At 42.1% G+C, this 19,092-nt stretch overlaps 1 protein-coding gene across 4 annotated transcripts in view; it reads left to right on the forward strand.

Moving 5' to 3' along the window:
* FGFR3 (fibroblast growth factor receptor 3) overlaps positions 1-19,092 on the forward strand; it is a 94,878-nt gene that overhangs the window by 42,181 nt on the left and 33,605 nt on the right. For all 4 annotated transcript variants that reach the window (XM_018558723.1, XM_018558720.1, XM_018558721.1 and 1 more), the window contains exon 3: positions 1,671-1,724. In XM_018558723.1, coding sequence (XP_018414225.1) covers positions 1,671-1,724 — 54 coding nt within the window. The remainder of the gene's footprint in view (positions 1-1,670; positions 1,725-19,092) is intronic.

The raw sequence follows: 19,092 nt of genomic DNA on the forward strand, positions 1-19,092 counted from the left end.
TAATATATATTTATAATGATGATTGACAAAAGAATTCTGAATGGCGTCTCCCTTCAGGTACCACTGAACACTAGACTTAGATTGCTCTCCTTTATTGTGATAAGATCGGGAACGTGTTGAGCAGTGAACGATTTGCTCATTCTGTACGGCAGACATCGTGGATGTAAGGCACTGAACGCACTCGGGAACGGTTTAATCCCGGCCTTGTAAAATCTCCTAAAACTGAACTCCAAGTTAATATTGTTAACACCATTTAATCAAGTTCTGTTGTAATAACAAAAGGCTAACCTCTGGGCAGATATAAAAGACACCATTAATACAGACCTGCAATCCTTAATACATCATTAAATGTGTTTTCATTTAGGGCTGTGGAAATTAAAGATTAATTTCTCGATTTAATCGTTAAACTTTTCGATCGATTAAAATTATTTTGATCGCTAATGAAAACACTCACCTCTCCGTCTGCTTCCGGGAGTCCCGTCGGCGATCGGTGACGTCACGGACATCGAGGTCACCGGACTCCTCCCCCCTTCCCCAAGTGGCTCCGTCGGCTAACGAAGGGAAGAGGGGAGGAGTCCGGGTGACGTCGATGTCCGTGACATCACCGGACTCCTCCCCCCCTTCGTTAGCAGACAGAGCCACTTGTAAGTACCTGGATTTGACCTGGTATCGGCCTCTTGCAGCCTCTGTTCAGCAGGGATAGCTATGTGTGAGAGCAGCATAAAGCACTGGTTAGCTTGTGCAGGATCATGCTGATAGGAGGTGAGATGATGTGCTCTTTCTTCTATACTGTCCAGTCATGGGGTGGGGGTGGATCAATGACAGCCCAGCTTAGAGGAAGTGGGTTGAATGATATTGGCTGTCATTCATTATGGAAGACTAAGGACATCAAGTGGCAGAAAAGAAGTACTGCATGACATCTTTGCATTGAAGATGAGTGTTACAGCAAAAGCTGCTCTCTTTCCTTTTGTTCTTCTTTTATGGGCTATTTTTTTACTTTTGATTGCCGCATAGATTCCTGTAGGCTTTAGAAGATGTTCCACCTTTCAGCTAAAATGACTCTTTAAAGATAAACTTCACCCATATCTTTGTCATCACTAAACATTTGTAAAGGTGCCTTTTGCTGTCATTTCAATCTACAAACAGATACTTATAGGTAGGGACAGACTCTTTGATCTTTTGTATTCTGTATTTTTCCATTCTTCTCAGTGGCCATTTTCACTAATGGCAGATTAATATATATTCCTTTACTTCCTGGAACATGTGACTAGGACATCATCTCAGGGAAGTAAAATGCCTTTCCCTGAGAACTCGTGAGATTACAGATGAGATTTTCCAGCAATGCACTGCTGATGTAACCTTCCCAGGATGCAACACTTGGGCACATGACATCACTAATGCCCAAGAGCACCAGGGAGTAGAAAAACAATAATTGTACGTAAAAGAAAAATATGTTTAACGAATGAATGTAAGATGATTTCATATCAGCATGCTGATGTGATTTTTAGTGAAAGGGGGTAAAGGTCTGCTTTAATGGCCACAATTTGACTCTAGCATGCAGTACATGATTACTTTCATGGTAGAGAAAGACTAACAAAATCTTTCTGGAACATTTGTCTTGAATCCTCTGGATGCCATTTTATAAAGTGCAATTTTCCTTTCTTTTGCAGACATGCCATCGTCTGGTGATGATGAGGATGATGATGAGGAATCGGAGGAAAGGGGTAAGTGTTTTTAATGGAATATATGGTTTAACATGCGTATAGCTTTTTATAATACTGTTTTAGTTTTTTTTTTTCATTAAGAACTGGTCATGTCTCCAAACATGCACTCTAAGTGACACCCCTTACAAGCCATAAAATACCAGATAGGAAATTGCTATGCTCCTTGGTTACAACTAGTGGCCTTAATGCGCCGTGATCGAAAACCCTGATGTTTGCTCTGCAAACGCTTTATAAATACTCCTGTAGTGTGAATGGCCCATAATTGTTTCCTTGTGTTCGGACAATCCAATCCTCTTCCAGTCACATAATGTCTTGTTTTTTTTTTTTTTTTTTTAAATACAATATATTTTGTGAATGGAGGATAGCGAAGAGGGGCAGGTGATGCGCTTCTCTCTCTTCCGTGCCCTAAAGCTGGGTGTTCTGTGCGGGGGACACTAACAAAAACATAAGATTTTTTTATTTTTTTAACTGCACATAACACCCAACTTTGTAATCATTTACATACTGCATTGGGTATGTATATTATCATTCTGCCCAGGGTGTGGCTTTCAAGCACTGGAGATTGGCCAACACATAATGGGGGGTTAGTTGCGGGTGTTTTATATGTTTAAGTTTAGTTTTTCTTTTCTGGTAACTGGTTTTTCTGGGTGAGGTAACAAAAGTGGCATAAAATTGCTGTGAAAGCTTCTCTTGGATGGATACAAGCAGGAAAAAACTTGCCAACTCTTGCAGTTCCCATGCAAATATTTTTGATATAATGTTTCATTTGTGTATGCGGGAATCTTCTCACTGACGCACTGGTTTTTTATGGGGGGGGGTTCTGGGCTATTGGCTATGGATTATGGTTAATTCCCATAATGGTTTTCAGCCACCAATATTAGTGTCAAGGCATAATGGAGACTAAGGGATTTTTCTTTGGCCATGGTCATGTGTATATTGTTATGTCTTTAAAGATGAAAAGTGATTGATTGTATAACAAATGCTCCCTAAGTTATGTGTGAACCAATCACTTTAATTACACTTTTATTCAAGGAATTATATTTGTAGTAGATTTCCTAGGCCAAATAACTGGTCCTCCTAAAGGTACACTCCAGTCGTACATGAAAAAGAATGCATTTCAAATGCCTTAAGGAACACAACCTTCTTCCCATTTTTCATCCTGCCATTCATCTCTTGCTCCGGATAGCCCTGCATCCTAATTTCCTGTAGTTTCCAATATCTTTATCTTCTGGTTGACCCTAAATATTATTGGGTTCCATCACCTCCCTCAGATCACTCCAGCCGCACACACATTGGCAGAGGTTGCACAGAATGATCTAGCAGGAGGCTGCAGTCCTGCCCGAGTGTCTGCAGTGAATTTTTATGGAACAAGATGGACTTGGTTGCTCTTGAAAGTGGAATTCCATTCTTTGTTTTCGGATAAATCGTGCACTAATTGTAACCCTATTTCATGTTGTTCTTGCTAACTTTGTCCCTCTTTTTGAGATTTTCCCTTATTTTGTATCCCAGTCACCTCAATGAAAATGAGGGGTAATCTCTCCTATAGGTGAACATACAGAAGTTTAAATCTGATAGAGGCTTTAACAGTTTCTGTGCTTTTAGGGCTGTTGTTCTCACTTCCTGTCTCCATGAGCTACACAGGAGGTGAGGGGAAATCTCCCCAAAAGACAACAATTTAAAATAAATAAACAGTTGGACATTCTAAGTCTTATGGCAAGCTAGTGACTCTGTTGCTACAGGCCAGTTGCCTGGTTCTAGCTAGTATTCCTGTCCCTGTAAGCAACTTGTGTAGTTCTACCTAGTGATCTTTTTGCTGTAGGCCATAAACCTGGTCCTGACTACTGACCCTGTCGTAGGCCATTCACCTGCTTCTGGCTAGTGATCTTATCTCTGTTCTAGCTGGTGATCTTGTCACTGTAGGCCACTCCTCTGGTTCTGGCTAGTGATCTTGTCCTTGTAGGCAACTCGACCTGGTTCTGGGTAGTGATCCTGTCACCGTGGGCCACTTGCTTGTTTCTGGTTAGTGATCCGTTGCTGTAGGCCTCTCGCCTGGTTCTGGCAGCTGTTCTCCCTAGCTTGCTGGCCAAAATGCCAAAGTATCTACCTCTGCAGCAAGTGGGCCATGGGAGATGCCAACGGCATGGTTGGCCAGTGATATAGAGACACGATAGAGGCTGAGTGTTTTATTTGTCTTCCTAGTGAGATTTCCCCAGCAACAGGATCACTAGTGTAACATGGGCCTAGGTTTACTCCACTGTATACAAAATGGGCGAAAATGTTTCGGCTGGAGTTCTGCTTTAATATTAGAAATTTGCAATGTTGACTGGTTGGCCCACTTTAAGTTATTCTAGCTGTAACAGTGAGAACGTACAGCTCCCATTCCTCACTCCTACATAACTTTCCTAGGAAAACAGTGTGAGACACGTATTTCTTTCGTAGTAACCTTTATTCCATCGCGTCTCCTATATGGGGCGAGTCGGCCAGCCGTTGTGGCTTGGACGATGCCAGCTCTTGCCATCAGCGATGGCGTGTGGTTTTTGAGGAACCTGTCATTTGCTCTGATCCCCCTTGGTCTGACACAATGGAACAGTCTCTCCAGCACTAACCAGAGGAATTCCGTGGGCTGCCTCGTACACTGCTCTCTCTTTTCTTGCTGGGATTGCTTTCTGACCGAATTCTACCTGTAATGTAAAACAGGCCCCTCGCAGGAAGGTGAAATATTGTCACAGATCAGCACTTTTGGTCATTGCTAGTTTTTCTTCAGCTCCCCAACACTGAAAGTATGTTTAAATATTGGTATTTTTGGAACGTTTTGTCTAGTAATTTGGCAGCAGGAACTCATGGCACATGCGGAAAGGTATTGAGAGTATATTGCCTGTTCTGAATTGGCAGAATACATGGTCAGCACATATTGTCTGATTCAAATAGACAAGAGAGAGGGAGGGAGAGCGTGTTGTTAATGCGCATGTCCACCCAAAACTGATGGTAATTCTTTTTTTTTTTAAAGATAATGCAGAGCTCATCTAGGGGTCAAGTCTAAATCCTTATTGAACCCAGTTGGCCAGTGCCCCTATGTATCCTGTGCAGGAGCCCTCTATAAAAAAAACTGGTCACTGCTGCTCTCTCCTTGTGCAGAGTAACTGGTCTTGTATCCGCCCCCTCCTGTAGTTTCTTGTAGGCAGCCTTTAGAGGGTGTGTCTTTTGGGACCCTCCCACAGCTCTGTGCAGGCTATCTACAGCACAATGATGATGATGATGATGTCACTGCTGTCTTACAAGGCAATATGTGAGTTTGTAAAGGCAGTTGGTGCATGCAAAATTGATTTATGTCCTTTGTGACTATTGTGGAATATATTTAGCCTGGAGTTCAGCTTTAAATCTGAAATCTAGAAATCTGTGCAAATAGTGTCTTTTAATGCAAGGTCCCACTGGAGAGCACCTAAATCTGGTTTCAACTCCCTCAGTTGCTGTGTTCTTGATGGGTTAATGATGAACTCTAGTACATTCATATCTGTGTTTAGATCTGAGCAGTGAAAAAGACTCATCAGCGGCAAGGAGCTATTATTGCTTCAGTAGCTTCTGAAAGAATTTAATGTCTTGAGGGGACCGTATACAAACGTGCCTCTGGCCATATTCTCAAGCTGCAATCATGACAATGGTTTGGCATAGGAGTGGACTTCTTTAATGTCGGGAATTAAGAATTAGATGGAGTTTCTGCCACCTTAGCAGCAGATGGCGTGTGGTTTTTGAGGAACCTGTCATTTGCTCTGATCCCCCTTGGTCTGACACAATGGAACAGTCTCTCCAGCACTAACCAGAGGAATTCCGTGGGCTGCCTCGTACACTGCTCTCTCTTTTCTTGCTGGGATTGCTTTCTGACCGAATTCTACCTGTAATGTAAAACAGGCCCCTCGCAGGAAGGTGAAATATTGTCACAGATCAGCACTTTTGGTCATTGCTAGTTTTTCTTCAGCTCCCCAACACTGAAAGTATGTTTAAATATTGGTATTTTTGGAACGTTTTGTCTAGTAATTTGGCAGCAGGAACTCATGGCACATGCGGAAAGGTATTGAGAGTATATTGCCTGTTCTGAATTGGCAGAATACATGGTCAGCACATATTGTCTGATTCAAATAGACAAGAGAGAGGGAGGGAGAGCGTGTTGTTAATGCGCACGTCCACCCAAAACTGATGGTAATTCTTTTTTTTTTTAAAGATAATGCAGAGCTCATCTAGGGGTCAAGTCTAAATCCTTATTGAACCCAGTTGGCCAGTGCCCCTATGTATCCTGTGCAGGAGCCCTCTATAAAAAAAACTGGTCACTGCTGCTCTCTCCTTGTGCAGAGTAACTGGTCTTGTATCCGCCCCCTCCTGTAGTTTCTTGTAGGCAGCCTTTAGAGGGTGTGTCTTTTGGGACCCTCCCACAGCTCTGTGCAGGCTATCTACAGCACAATGATGATGATGATGATGTCACTGCTGTCTTACAAGGCAATATGTGAGTTTGTAAAGGCAGTTGGTGCATGCAAAATTGATTTATGTCCTTTGTGACTATTGTGGAATATATTTAGCCTGGAGTTCAGCTTTAAATCTGAAATCTAGAAATCTGTGCAAATAGTGTCTTTTAATGCAAGGTCCCACTGGAGAGCACCTAAATCTGGTTTCAACTCCCTCAGTTGCTGTGTTCTTGATGGGTTAATGATGAACTCTAGTACATTCATATCTGTGTTTAGATCTGAGCAGTGAAAAAGACTCATCAGCGGCAAGGAGCTATTATTGCTTCAGTAGCTTCTGAAAGAATTTAATGTCTTGAGGGGACCGTATACAAACGTGCCTCTGGCCATATTCTCAAGCTGCAATCATGACAATGGTTTGGCATAGGAGTGGACTTCTTTAATGTCGGGAATTAAGAATTAGATGGAGTTTCTGCCACCTTAGCAGCATTTTGGCAGGATTACACACACTACTGAGTACATATTGCCTCTTGGAAGCAAAATGTGCAGCTGAAGTCATCGCTGGATATAGCGGCATTGTTTGACAACCCTCTCTGTGAGATAAATAGAACGAAGTAGAAAAGCAACAGTCTTGTTTAACATAAAAAGCGCAGCAAAGTGCAGTGATGGAATAGAACTGCCCCTAGAAATCCGAGATATCGGAGACAATGGGCAACTATGATACAAATATATTTTTAATTATAAAATCGGCCTGTATGGCAGGTTGGCTGCTCTTTTGCCATGAGTCCGGTACGGGACTGCCATTGTTGACTTGCTTCAGAGAAAGCTAGTTGCTTCACTGTTACATTAAACCCAGTTTTCAGTACAGTATTTGGTTCTGTTGCCAGGAACACATCAACAGTTTCCTTTCATATTGGCCTCTGTTTTAAAGTATATCTAAAACCAATACTTTTCAAAGTAAGGGGAAATACCTTTTAAGATATCATCGGAACAGGCCTACAGAATCCCTGACAGCGGGACACGACTGAATGGATAATACACATAACTGGAGATAAAATACAAAGGACAGGACTTTCCAGGTGTCCAACATCATTTAAGAAAACACATAAAAGTAACTAAAAAGGTATTTTATTAACACAAATTAAAATACCAATTTGAAAGCTTTCACTCAAGCATACCAATATATGTATCGATCATGGGTGGACAAATTAATATGGCATTCAGGAGCCAGTCTTTCTAAGCAAGGAGCCAGCAAGACTTTTTTAGGAGCCATCTTCATTGGCAACAACTAGAGGAAACCTCAGAAGTTGGTGCCACCTGTAATTTTTAAGGAGCATTTGCTACCTGGTTCCTGGGAAATGTCTAGCCCTGAATTATAGATAGACAAAGAGGTAGATGATGTAGATGGAGATCTATATATAAGAAGCCAGGCCTCCCAAGAACATGATGGTTGGACACCATAAAAGCTGGCACCAGAGAGAAATACAATTTCTACAAATACTGATATACCCTCCATTGCGTACTGAACCGCAATCATTTCATATATTTGTACGTTCCTAAAAAGGATGCGACATGGGGTTTCCATAGCTGATTTCCACAGTGGGATAGGGTAGTCAGCAAGTTTCCTGAATTTGGAAGTCTGCTTCTCCAGGGGATATGGGAGACATAGCTGAGATGTCCTACCAAGAACTGATATTAAATGCATAAAAAAAATCTTAACTCACATTAACCAAATATATAATCACTCATGTTCTAAATTTGACCAAACTGTTCACTTAGCGGGCGGAGAGTGATTGGAGATTCTAACTTTGAAACCATCGATATGAAACCATAAAACCCAACAGGGGTTCAAGCCCTTCCTTACGCTACCCAGAATTAAAATAAAAACTTTTGGTTCAGATATAATGTTTTGGGGAAGGAGTAAAGTCTAGATTTGGGTTTCTTGTTTATTTAGCAGTCTCATTGTACCCTTCCCGGTCTGTAGTGTGAATTGGTGGGGTCCTGGAAGAGGCAGACACTCAGAGATGTCTTTTTGGTTGCAGCCAGTGCTGGAAGGACATCAGTATAGGAAAAGCTGTCGGTACTTAAAGCTGAGTTTATTTGTGACGGGAAAGGGACTGTCTGCTTGTACAGTCGAAGCCTCTGCCAAGTTTAGCTCCAGCCAAATGCACTGAACATTCTGTGAAGGTGCAGTCAAACACTGCTGCTCTGGCAGTGACCATGCTAGTCTGGCAGATGGAGATTGTGCGAGGAGCTTTTCTAAATGCCCTGTTATTGCCACAGAGGCTGCTTTTATTTTTCTGTGTGGCCTTTCTTCCTGCCTTGTACTGGAGAATGTGAACGTCTGTGAAAAGTGATTTATGGGGAAGTCTTTAGAAAGTGCTGCAAGATGTTACAACCAAGTAGATTTGTGGCCAACACTCAAAAAAATGACAGCTTGTGTTAAGCTGGCTGCACATATTGCAATCCGATTGTACAGTCTTCCTACATTCTCCTTTTAAGATGACCATATACCTAATGATCTGACGGAACAATCCCCTTTAAATTAACTATTATGTAGCCGAGAGCTGGCCTTCCACGTCTTGAATTTCAGCCAACATTTTGTGTGGGTATGTCGGCACCACTCGGATCAACAAAAAAATGTCTGCTGAACATTGACTTCATCCAAATAGACTGGTAATTCAGCAGCCGCGGGTCCTGCCAGTTGCTGAATGCACTAGCTTGCCGTGGTAATGCCTCCATTCATGATATTAAGCATGGTTCGGGAAATCTATCTAATTTCTTTTGTTCTCTTGGAACATGGGAATGGATCCCTGCAGTCTTTTGGACCATGGAAGTAGTTTCCAGCAGTCTCTTGAAACATGGGAGTGGTTTTCATCAGTCTCTTGATCCATGGGAGTTGTTTCCAGCGGTCTCTTGATCCATGGCAGTTGTTTCCAGCGGTCTCTTGATCCATGAGAGTGGTTTCCAGCGGTCTCTTGATCCATGGGAGTGGTTTCCAGCGGTCTCTTGATCCATGGGAGTGGTTTCTAGCGGTCCCTTGATCCAGGGGAGTGGTTTCTAGCGGTCCCTTGATCCAGGGGAGTGATTTTCTAGCGGTCCCTTGATCCAGGGGTGTGACTTTCTAGCGGTCCCTTGATCCAGGGGAGTGATTTTCTAGCGGTCCCTTGATCCAGTGGAGTGATTTTCTAGCGGTCCCTTGATCCAGGGGAGTGTTTTGCAAGTGGATTGCAGTTGGATCAAGATTTCTGAAACTGTCCCTGTTGATTTACCATGCCACTCCATCAATCCAAATCTATTTAATCATGACCATTTCCAGTAAACCACATTCCCCAATTTACCTTACTCTCTGTTCACACCTAGGCGTATCGAATATGCGCGTTTGTCGCACGCTTCGAGACGCGTGTTTTTACCGCGATTCGCTACTTGGCTGTATCCCAATGGAAACGCGAGACAAAAACGCCGCAAAGAAGCTCATGTACCTTTTCAGGCGTAGGCTGTTTTGTAACGCGTTCAGACGGGCTGAAATACGGCAAGGTGTGAACCATACCCATAGGAAACAATGGGATTTTAATGTTTGAGCGTTTTGTAGAGCGTTCGTAGAGCGCTGAACGCGCTACAAAACGTACAGGTGTGAACCAGGCCTTAGGGTGCTGTACGCACTTTTGCGTTTCTTCGATTTTTACTGATTATGGGCCCTCCCCTTCTGTTCATGGGGGCCCCAGATACCCCGGTCTGGCTGTTCACATTTGCTATACTGGTGTTGCATATTATCTTATTTTTTCCTTCCTTTTAAGGGGAAACTGAAATATGCAATTTCTGCGGTAAGACTCTGATTCTCCAAGAAACGATTCCAAAGCTGAATTATTGAAGTAATTTTTCCATTACCGAGTCCTGTAGGTCAGTCATTCCAGTGATTGATAACGTGTATTTAGTGTCACAGGCTGAACATATCTCGTCTCTTCCAGCAAAGTGTGAATAATACCATTTCCTTCATTCAGAGCGGATCCTTCCTTAAAGGAATACTTTTCATCACTTACCCCGGGAATCCATGGGTTGGAAAAAGCCGGCTGTGATTTAATGCTCACTTTACGCCGACTTCCAGCCTAGAGTACTCATCACGGAGACCATTCTGTCTTCACAAAGTCTTAAGTTTGTTTCATATTTCAGGCTACAATTTATATCCATTTCTTTCCCTTGTCTGTAAATCTTACTTCCAGGAAGGATGAAAAAAGCTTTACTGATTGTAGGATTGCTAGAAAGCGGCTTGAAGGCTGCAAGGGTATAAGAGACGAGAGGAAATAACAATGGTGGTGTCTATAATAAGCAATCAAATGTAAGCTTATATTATTTAAAGAAGAACTCCGGGAAATGTTTTATTATCCCTGGCAGAGGGGCTACCCCCGCACTGCAAGGGTTCAGTGCTTGTTTTGGTCTAGCGAGGAAAATACACAAAGTTATACTTGATGGACTTGTGACACTATGGTATTCCTAAACTGGAACCATTAAATGTATTTTTTTTTAAAGTAGCTAGTATAAATACTTGGATTTGACTTGGTAGCCTCTTGCAGTCCCCTGTACAGCAGCATTGGAAGCCAATCAGGTGTGATTGAAATACATGTACATTAAATGATCATGAATTCTAAAGGTGGCCATACACCTTAAAACCATTGCAAGACTTTTGTCTTGCGATGGTTGTAAGCTAATTAAAAGCTTGTACGATCTGCCCATCTTGGACAGCCAGATCGTACTTGTGATCATCGAAAGCCCGCTCCCCTAAGGGGCGGGCTTTCGATGACTGCAATGCTGAACAGGCATTGTGCGCTTGCGCACACCGGCCCGTTCAGCATTTGTCTCCCGAGCATGCCACAAACCCGCCGACAATCGTGCGATTCTCAGTGGGTTTTCAAACCTGCTCGGTAGACAAAAGACGTACGACCGTACATTAGAAACGGTCACACGCCTTCCGTACACCTTGCGATTATCATACGATCGCGTGATTATCGTACGATAATCGCAAGGTGTATGGGCACCTTTTTTAGGTGTTGATCTTCTAGGGGTGATTTTAGGTTGTACATGGATGCACAGATCGTACTCGCACCTGTGTATAATTTTCCCCAGCGTGTGGGAAAATGAGGGGGTTTTAGTCAACCAAAACAGAGAGGCTTTAATGGATTCTTATCAGGGGTTGGCATCCTGTCTGTACACAGAAACACGTGTTCGTGGCGGAGATTCCAGGATTTTTGGCTTATTTTCTTTTTACTACATAGCGGGCAGGGTAACCAAGATTGGCAGTTGTTGTTGAGGAATGAGAATTGTCGCATTTGACATTTTATTTTAGTGCATCGCGTGTCCAACGATAGAATATGTCACTGTATTACACCATCATCTTCTTGGTGGACTAATGCACGCCTCTATTGTGCCAAATATTGCCAAAAATTTTCCTGGAATGTTATTTATTGGTCCGGGTTTGTAAGTCTTTGTGTGAAGAGTCTCACTTGGGATTTTTTTTGTGTGTGTATATTGCCAGTATATAATGTTGCTGTGTATATATAAAAAGTATGTGATGGTGCTGGGCATATAGCCAGTATGTGATGGAGCTGGACATCTAGCCAGTATGTGATGGAGCTGGACATCTAGCCAGTATGTGATGGAGCCGGGCATTTGCACATATACAAAAAAGCATAAAGTTGCTGCACATATCCATTTTGAATGGGCTGCCTTTAGGCAATAACGTGTGAGCCTAGCCTTACTGGAGAAGCTCTTTTCCATATGGAAGGTTCAGGCAGTTCTCTTCAGGTACACATTTAATACAGTATCTTTACAAATATTGACACCACGGTCACGGAAATGTATACTACTTGGTGATGTACTTGAATATCGCAAGCAATGTACAACTTCTGATGTTATATCCACTGACAAATCATCGAATATCAGAGGAAGGCTGCTATCGGCCATCTTGCCGCATAGCCAGAACAGCACAGGCAGTACATTTTGGGTGTCAGGAGCTGCTGATTTACATATCAGTTTTCTCTCTGAAAAAGAATTAATATATACGTTTATACCAGCTGCCATTTTTTTGGGTAACTTTCAGAGAGGCTATCCTTGTATTATAACAGATGTAAATATAATGTAAGGTTTATTTCAAAAACTTTTGATTTATGGGGATTTTATTTATGTTGTTTAGTAAAAGCAAAGGGGGTGGGGGGTGAAGTCAAGTTCGGAGCTCAGCGCTCGGAGTACAAAGAAAACCATTACTGTCATTGTGCAGAGCCATGTTTGTTTCACGTGGATGGAGTTGGCAGCACTTCTTGGCGTTGACAGACAATTACTTTCTAAATGTAGCAGTCAAATTGTAGAAGTTAGCGGTGGTTCAGCAGGAACCCGATTCTGGCCTGTCGCTGCTTGTCTGGATCGCTGGGGGGAAAATAAACCCTTCTGCCAAAGCATCTGCTTATTACCATTGGCATTATTAGAACTTGTTTTCAGATAGACACAAAGTCTGAGGTGACTCGGAAACTTGTCGGTTCAGTACATCGCTACTTCAGCCAATATATTCTATCAAGTGATAACTGTATTTCTATTTAATTTCCGCACTAAAAGAACCTCCTGAAAGTAAACCTGTCATTCAATAAATAGGGGTGACGCCATTGCTGTCCTTTTTCTAATTTTGCTACCTAACTGGCCATCTTTATGCAGAGCTGGGAATTTAGAAGTTCTCATCTGCTACTTCTTCCAGGTTAATGATTCAAGGTATTAAAGGTGGGGGGATCAGAAAAACAGCCGGGCTACTTGCATTTTAAGAGGTGGAATGTTTTTAATTTTAACAGTCTTAAGACGGGGACCACTGGAAATCTTTAAATAGAATCTGGCACTTGGCTCCTTAAAAATTACAGCCGTCAGATAATTTTTCAGATTTTCTCTAGTTGGCAATAGAGCTGGCTTCCTAAAGAAAATCCTGCCAGTCTGTTCGGGATTGGCTGCTGGGCCTTGGCATCAACGGATGAGGAGGAGGGAGTTAAACCTGTGTAAGCTCCTAACACCATCCGACACTGGGCTTGGATGCCTAGCTCTGACGAAGGAACGTTATTGTGGTGGAACGTGAGTGGGGAGTTAATGAACTGTCCCTTTGAACTGGTTGGGCAAAGTGACCGTGTCTCTTTAATTTTACTTTGTCATAGTCTATGCTATGGGACTGCAATCACATCTGGTGAGTGAGGAACATTTATCTGTGTAATACCCCTACAGTGCACATGTGTTGTAAAAAAAGGAGCCTTAAAGTATCTGTATCTGCTTCAAGAGCACCTTAGAGACCACTAAATCTGATCTGCAAATTAGGCCATCAGCTGGAGTAGGAGCCCACCTTTCAGGTGGCAGTGATCCGAAAGAACAGGAATAGGATGATAATGCACAAATCCTTGCATTGGGAGGTGGAGGCATCTTTCATTTACTGCAGGAAGTCGACTTTGTATGTAAAATTCAGGGGGTTACTAGGTGCTTCTTTAGATATGTATTGGCAACTTTGTGGTATCTTCAGTTGTGACTTTTTTTCCTTCCATAGTTGTTGTCTGAAGGGCAACCCAAGTAGCACAGCTAAATACAAAATGAAAACTTTTGACTGGTAACAGTGGTTAATGGGTTGTAATGCACTGAAGGTCCCAGGTTAAATGCACGTCAAGGACACTACATATTTGGAATTTTGTTACTTTTATTTGTGTCTTTTTTTTTAGTTTTCTCCTAAAACTTACTAGTTGGTTAATTCCCTTCCATCCAGTAGTAAGGTCATCAAGGTGCCCATACATGTTAGTCTGATTGTACAATTTTCTTTGGATCCACCAACAGCTGTGTATTGTAAATCTCTGAGTCCAGGTACTTGTGGTCTTATCAAGTGTTCGAGCTGTAGAATGTTACTGCGAAACAAATACTTGTTCTCATTCCTGTTTGACATATGATCTTTGGTTTCCACCACCCAACTTTTGCATAGTTGCATAGGACAGAAATTATGAAAGTCCGTCCTGGAACCACAGATGAAGTCATAGGTGGAAGACCTGCATGACTGGGTTGTAGAGGCAAGGGGTAGTTAGGGTCAACTTTAATTTTTTTTTAAAAAGGTGTGTGTAATGTAATATATATATATATATATATATTTATATTGTCACTGCAGCCGAACAGGTTCTGAGGGTCTTTGAAGGACATTATCTCCAGTTAAAGTTTCATTGAGATTTGGGAGCTGTCTCAGGTATGGCATCCCCAGGGTAACTGGTCAGTCGAAGGTTCAGTTGGTATCTGCATTTGTGATGTTATGTCCCTGAGGCGGTATGGTATGGCTGTGGGCCTAGTAGGCAGATACTGGTTGATTTTCTGGTAAGATGACCTTTTTAAGGACCTTTAAACCCAGTTAACGGTTATGTTGTTTAGAACATTGTTTGGCTTTGGATTAATAAAATGGTTGCTGTGGCCACAAAATCTAACCCCTTGGTGTGATGTCACTTAATTTAGAGGTGGGAGTTGTGGAGGGTGGATTTGGGTGACCTAGGTGACCCTGGACATATACAATACACTAGTCAAGAGTTGCGCTGAAGACATAACCCACTTTCATTTAATTTCCTTGTTTATTCTGGCGGTTAGACTGCTGTTGCCTTTACCGCTATCAGATGAGATTGGATAAATTACAGTTCTTTGTTGGTGTTGACAGCAATCTCAAAGGCTGGGAAAAAAAGACACCTAGAATTCAGTTTGGTGCCGCTACACTTTGTAGAGTGCTTTTGTTGTCACTTCTGAGGCTTCCTAGTTGTCTCCGTAGATGTAATGCAATAGAATGCCTTTTCATACTAAAGGAACAGCAATGCCAATACTTCTAACAACAGTGCCACCCAGTGACCAGGATTGTATGAAAGTATGTTTGCCGCTATAAAGCAATGGTGTGACATTAATATAAATCTTGGTGAGGAGTTATTATTGTTTGATATTGTAGGATCTTTAAAAGAAACCAAATTCGTTAAAATATGAATAATCTTGTATGAGCTTTAAAGGAACCCAAAGAAGCCTAAAAGAAAGATGCCTTTTAGCATGCCTTCAATTGTGTAATAACAATCTGTAGCGTTGGGTAAAGCCACTTATGGGAATGAGGAGCGTAGCATTATTATGGTCTAACGCTGCAGCCTGTTTAATAGGTTTATCTAAAGCCATTTTTACAGTTAGAACCTCTGTCAGGTGTGCAAATGTTTTTTGGGGTTTCTGCACAATGTTGTTGTTGCAGCTTAGCCCTTAGTAAATTACTGCTCTGTGTTGCCCATTCGTTCTCCTATTGGCATTAAAGGTGAACGTGCAGGATGGGTTTGTGTCGAGGTTTTTACAGCTGTCTATGTCCCTGCTGGAAAGATTCACGCTCTCGGTTTTTCCCGTTGCCCGTTATCGCCAGGACTGAAAGTGATGGCAGATCCAACTTTTTGAAGCCGTCCCTTTATCAGAAGAAAAGGGTTCATCTTCAAATGGGGACACTTGTTCAATGATCATTCACATGAGTCCCAACCTCTGTTTGAGATTACAATCTAATGTCCATTGCACGCTACAACGTCATAAATTAGTCTACCAGTATGTTTTGAGGAATTCCCAGCATTCATGCTAAATGCACACCAACATGGTAGAACTTCCATGGGTTCCTGGTTGGGAATTGACCCCAGAATTACAAGGTGTACCTTATGTCAGCTAATTGAATATCCTCTTTCCATCCCTAAAATAATTAAGGATTATAGCTGGGATAGAATTGGTGGCTGTGGACAACACTTCTCCCTTCCCAGTGCTGGAGGTTGGAATCTGTCCCTTTCTGCCTGTATGCTTGGATGTACATGGATGACGGTGCCTTGGGTTTAAGTCAATAGTACGCATTGTTCTTGTGAAACTCCAATATTTATCATCTTGCATGTTATCGATCTGAAAATTGAGCTGCCTTATGCCAATATTGTCCTTAGGCGTTGACTTTGTCAGCGCAGCACCGTAAATAAAAACTAATGATAAGCTCAACGGGTAGTGTCAGTTGTGTGCTGCAATCTGAGAGTAGACATACCACGGGTGAGATTACGCTGAAAAGTCAATATTTCAACTATTTGCATTAAGCCGGCTGCTCTCCACCGATCTGGAATTTGCATAAGTTTGTTTTGAATTAAAGGTACTATTACTATGATGTGTATAGCCGTCCCAGCCAATCAGAATGTATCTCCTTAATGGATTATATTAAAAACTATTTTTTTTTATGAGCTGCATGTGACAAAGCAGCTAAACGCAGTCATAACTGAAATGTTACAATTATGTACCGTTGCTCTCGGGTCATGTAGAAAAGGAAAAAGACAATGGAGACTGCACCTTCTCCTCGTGCATTAATGTTCATTAACAATGAAGCAGAGAATAGTAAAACTACTCGCACAGAGAATATACAAGCGGTGTATGATCAAACAGGGAGAGCCAAGGTACTCCAGAATGCTAATCACAATACAAATCGTGATAATAGACAATCACAGGTAGCTAAAATATCTGCCGCGTTTTCGGGGGCAATCTCCTCTTCTTCAGAGCTAGAGGATCAGACCACCAGAGCCAGTATATATACAGAATGGGATATGGCCACTTACCTTTGAAGAGCTATCCAGCTACAAAAGAAGCACGCTCCTCACAATCATTATTAGCAACATCCAATCAGGAATGGGGGAAGATTAGATGCTGTATTGAGTGTACTGCCATATCGTTGACTACATGGGATGAAGGGAAAACCTGCAGTGATCCTCCCTGATTGACAGCATGAGCGGCTGTCAGTCTCGGGGGGGGCACAAGACAGGGCTGATAATTGATAATGCACAGTTTACTGGATGCAATTTTGATGCATTTTTGACACGTGCCGGTGCGTTGAAAATGGGCTTTCAGATGCAGTACAGTGCATTTACATGCATTTTTCCCTACACCGGAACAGACTACACTGGTGTGAACAGAGCCCAGAAATACCATAGGAGCACATTGGGATGCATTTCAGGTGCAGACAAAAACTGTTCTGGTCCAGACATGGTGTGAATAAACCCAAGGGCCCTGTCACACCATCAAGAGTGCGTTCCAGTGCGTTCGGCCTCTGGAACGCAACACCGCTGGGGGGGGGTCGTGACTGCGGTGCCATTGAGTTCACTGCATGGTCACGCCCCCCTCCCACCCCAAAACAAAGTGAGCCGGCCGCTTTGCGTTCCAGTGGCCGAACGCACTGGAGCGCACTCTTGATGGTGTGACTGTGTCCTGAATCCCTATTGAATGACATTAACCTTAGCCATAATACGCGTACTTTGGTTTGACTGGCCAGCATATTAACATATTCTAACATAATATGAAGATTAAGAAAAGGACATTGTGACACTACAGAATGGCAGAAAGGAATTTTCATACTTAGAACAAAAATAATAAAGCCATAGTCTAATACTTCCACTAGTATAATAATAATAAATGCAAGTCAAAATGAAGGGTGAAAAATAATAATAATAATCAATAAATGATACAGGATAATAGGTGCAGAGGGATTTCTAGGAGCATTCCTCTGAAAAAAGTAGGATATAATAAAAATGGGCTTATGACCTGAGCCCAATATATGAACTGAAGGATAGGAAAATGCAATAAAAAATTGGGTGCAACCTGAATGAATAAATATTAAGTACTAAATAATAGGAATTGAATGTTAAATATATGCATATATATAAACCAACAGACGAATAAATACATCATGATTTTACCAGACGAAAATTCAAGACATTATGGGGAACATAATAGGACCACAGATGGTACAGAGCAGCTAATCGCAATCGTAGCTGAAATTTTACATTTGTAACATTGCTCTCTGTTCACTTCTATGGGCAGCCAATGGAGGCCCTGATGGAATAGCTGAAAGACCTGGGAAAGAAAGGCGGTGTGTGTGCTGGAAAATATCACTCCCTGCTATGCTACCTCTTTTTAAACATCTTCTGTTTATCCGTTCTAGTTCTCTGTAGTATAAACTTCAATGTTACTCTTATGGCAAAAATGCCTGCGTCTTTTCACTGGGATGACAAGAAGAAACTGAAGTTTTTGTGTGATCTGGGTTAAAGAGAACCTATCATTTTAACTATTCATTGCAATGACAGAGCCCACCACGTGACCCAGTTATACTTTCCCTTGCCTTACTCCATCACAGATAACATGCACTCTTCCCAGTATGTGGGAGCATGCAACGTCCTCCCAGGAAGCAATACTAGGGCCCGAGTGGCAATTGTGGCAAAAGTGCTAGGCCAAAAACCTACGTGTAGGACACCAACAACACTATGTAAGCTCTGAGTAAGTTTGTTGTAAATGGTTCCAGCCATTTTGGATGACTGTTAAATAATGCATCAGGGGGCATGTGGGCGAGGTGGACATTTAGCACTATGTATGTAGATTCATATGACAATATCCACTTGCTGAAACTGAAGAAGTAACATTGCATTGTGATCTTTGTGTCTTGGTTATTGCGCTTACTATGGCGATATCTTTGCATATGACATGTATGTCTATAATTGTTAGATTTCTCCTTAAATTTGTTATCGTGTAAAGTTGATATAGAGACCGTTCTCCTTTTTTTTTTGACCTTGTGCCACGCTGCTGAAGTTGTTTCAAGAGCTGTCTGTGTTGCTTACATCAACCAACCCACTCCTGCCTTTCATGTCCATGGAGCAAGTTAGAAAATAAAAGGGGATTTGGGCTGTTGTCTGCAGCACAGACATTTTTCTCTGACATTTGTTTTTGTGTTTAAAGGAGAACTATGGGGTCAGAGCTTTTCCCCATAGTTCTCCTTAGGGTAACGGTAGGATACAAACTAGCATCCTCCCGTCACCCTAAGCTCAGTATACCGCGAGCTGCGGCTCGCGGTATACTGAGCC

Source organism: Nanorana parkeri, unplaced genomic scaffold, assembly GCF_000935625.1.
Source record: "Nanorana parkeri isolate BGI_ZX_2015 unplaced genomic scaffold, ASM93562v1 scaffold354, whole genome shotgun sequence".
Taxonomy (NCBI): domain Eukaryota; kingdom Metazoa; phylum Chordata; class Amphibia; order Anura; family Dicroglossidae; genus Nanorana; species Nanorana parkeri.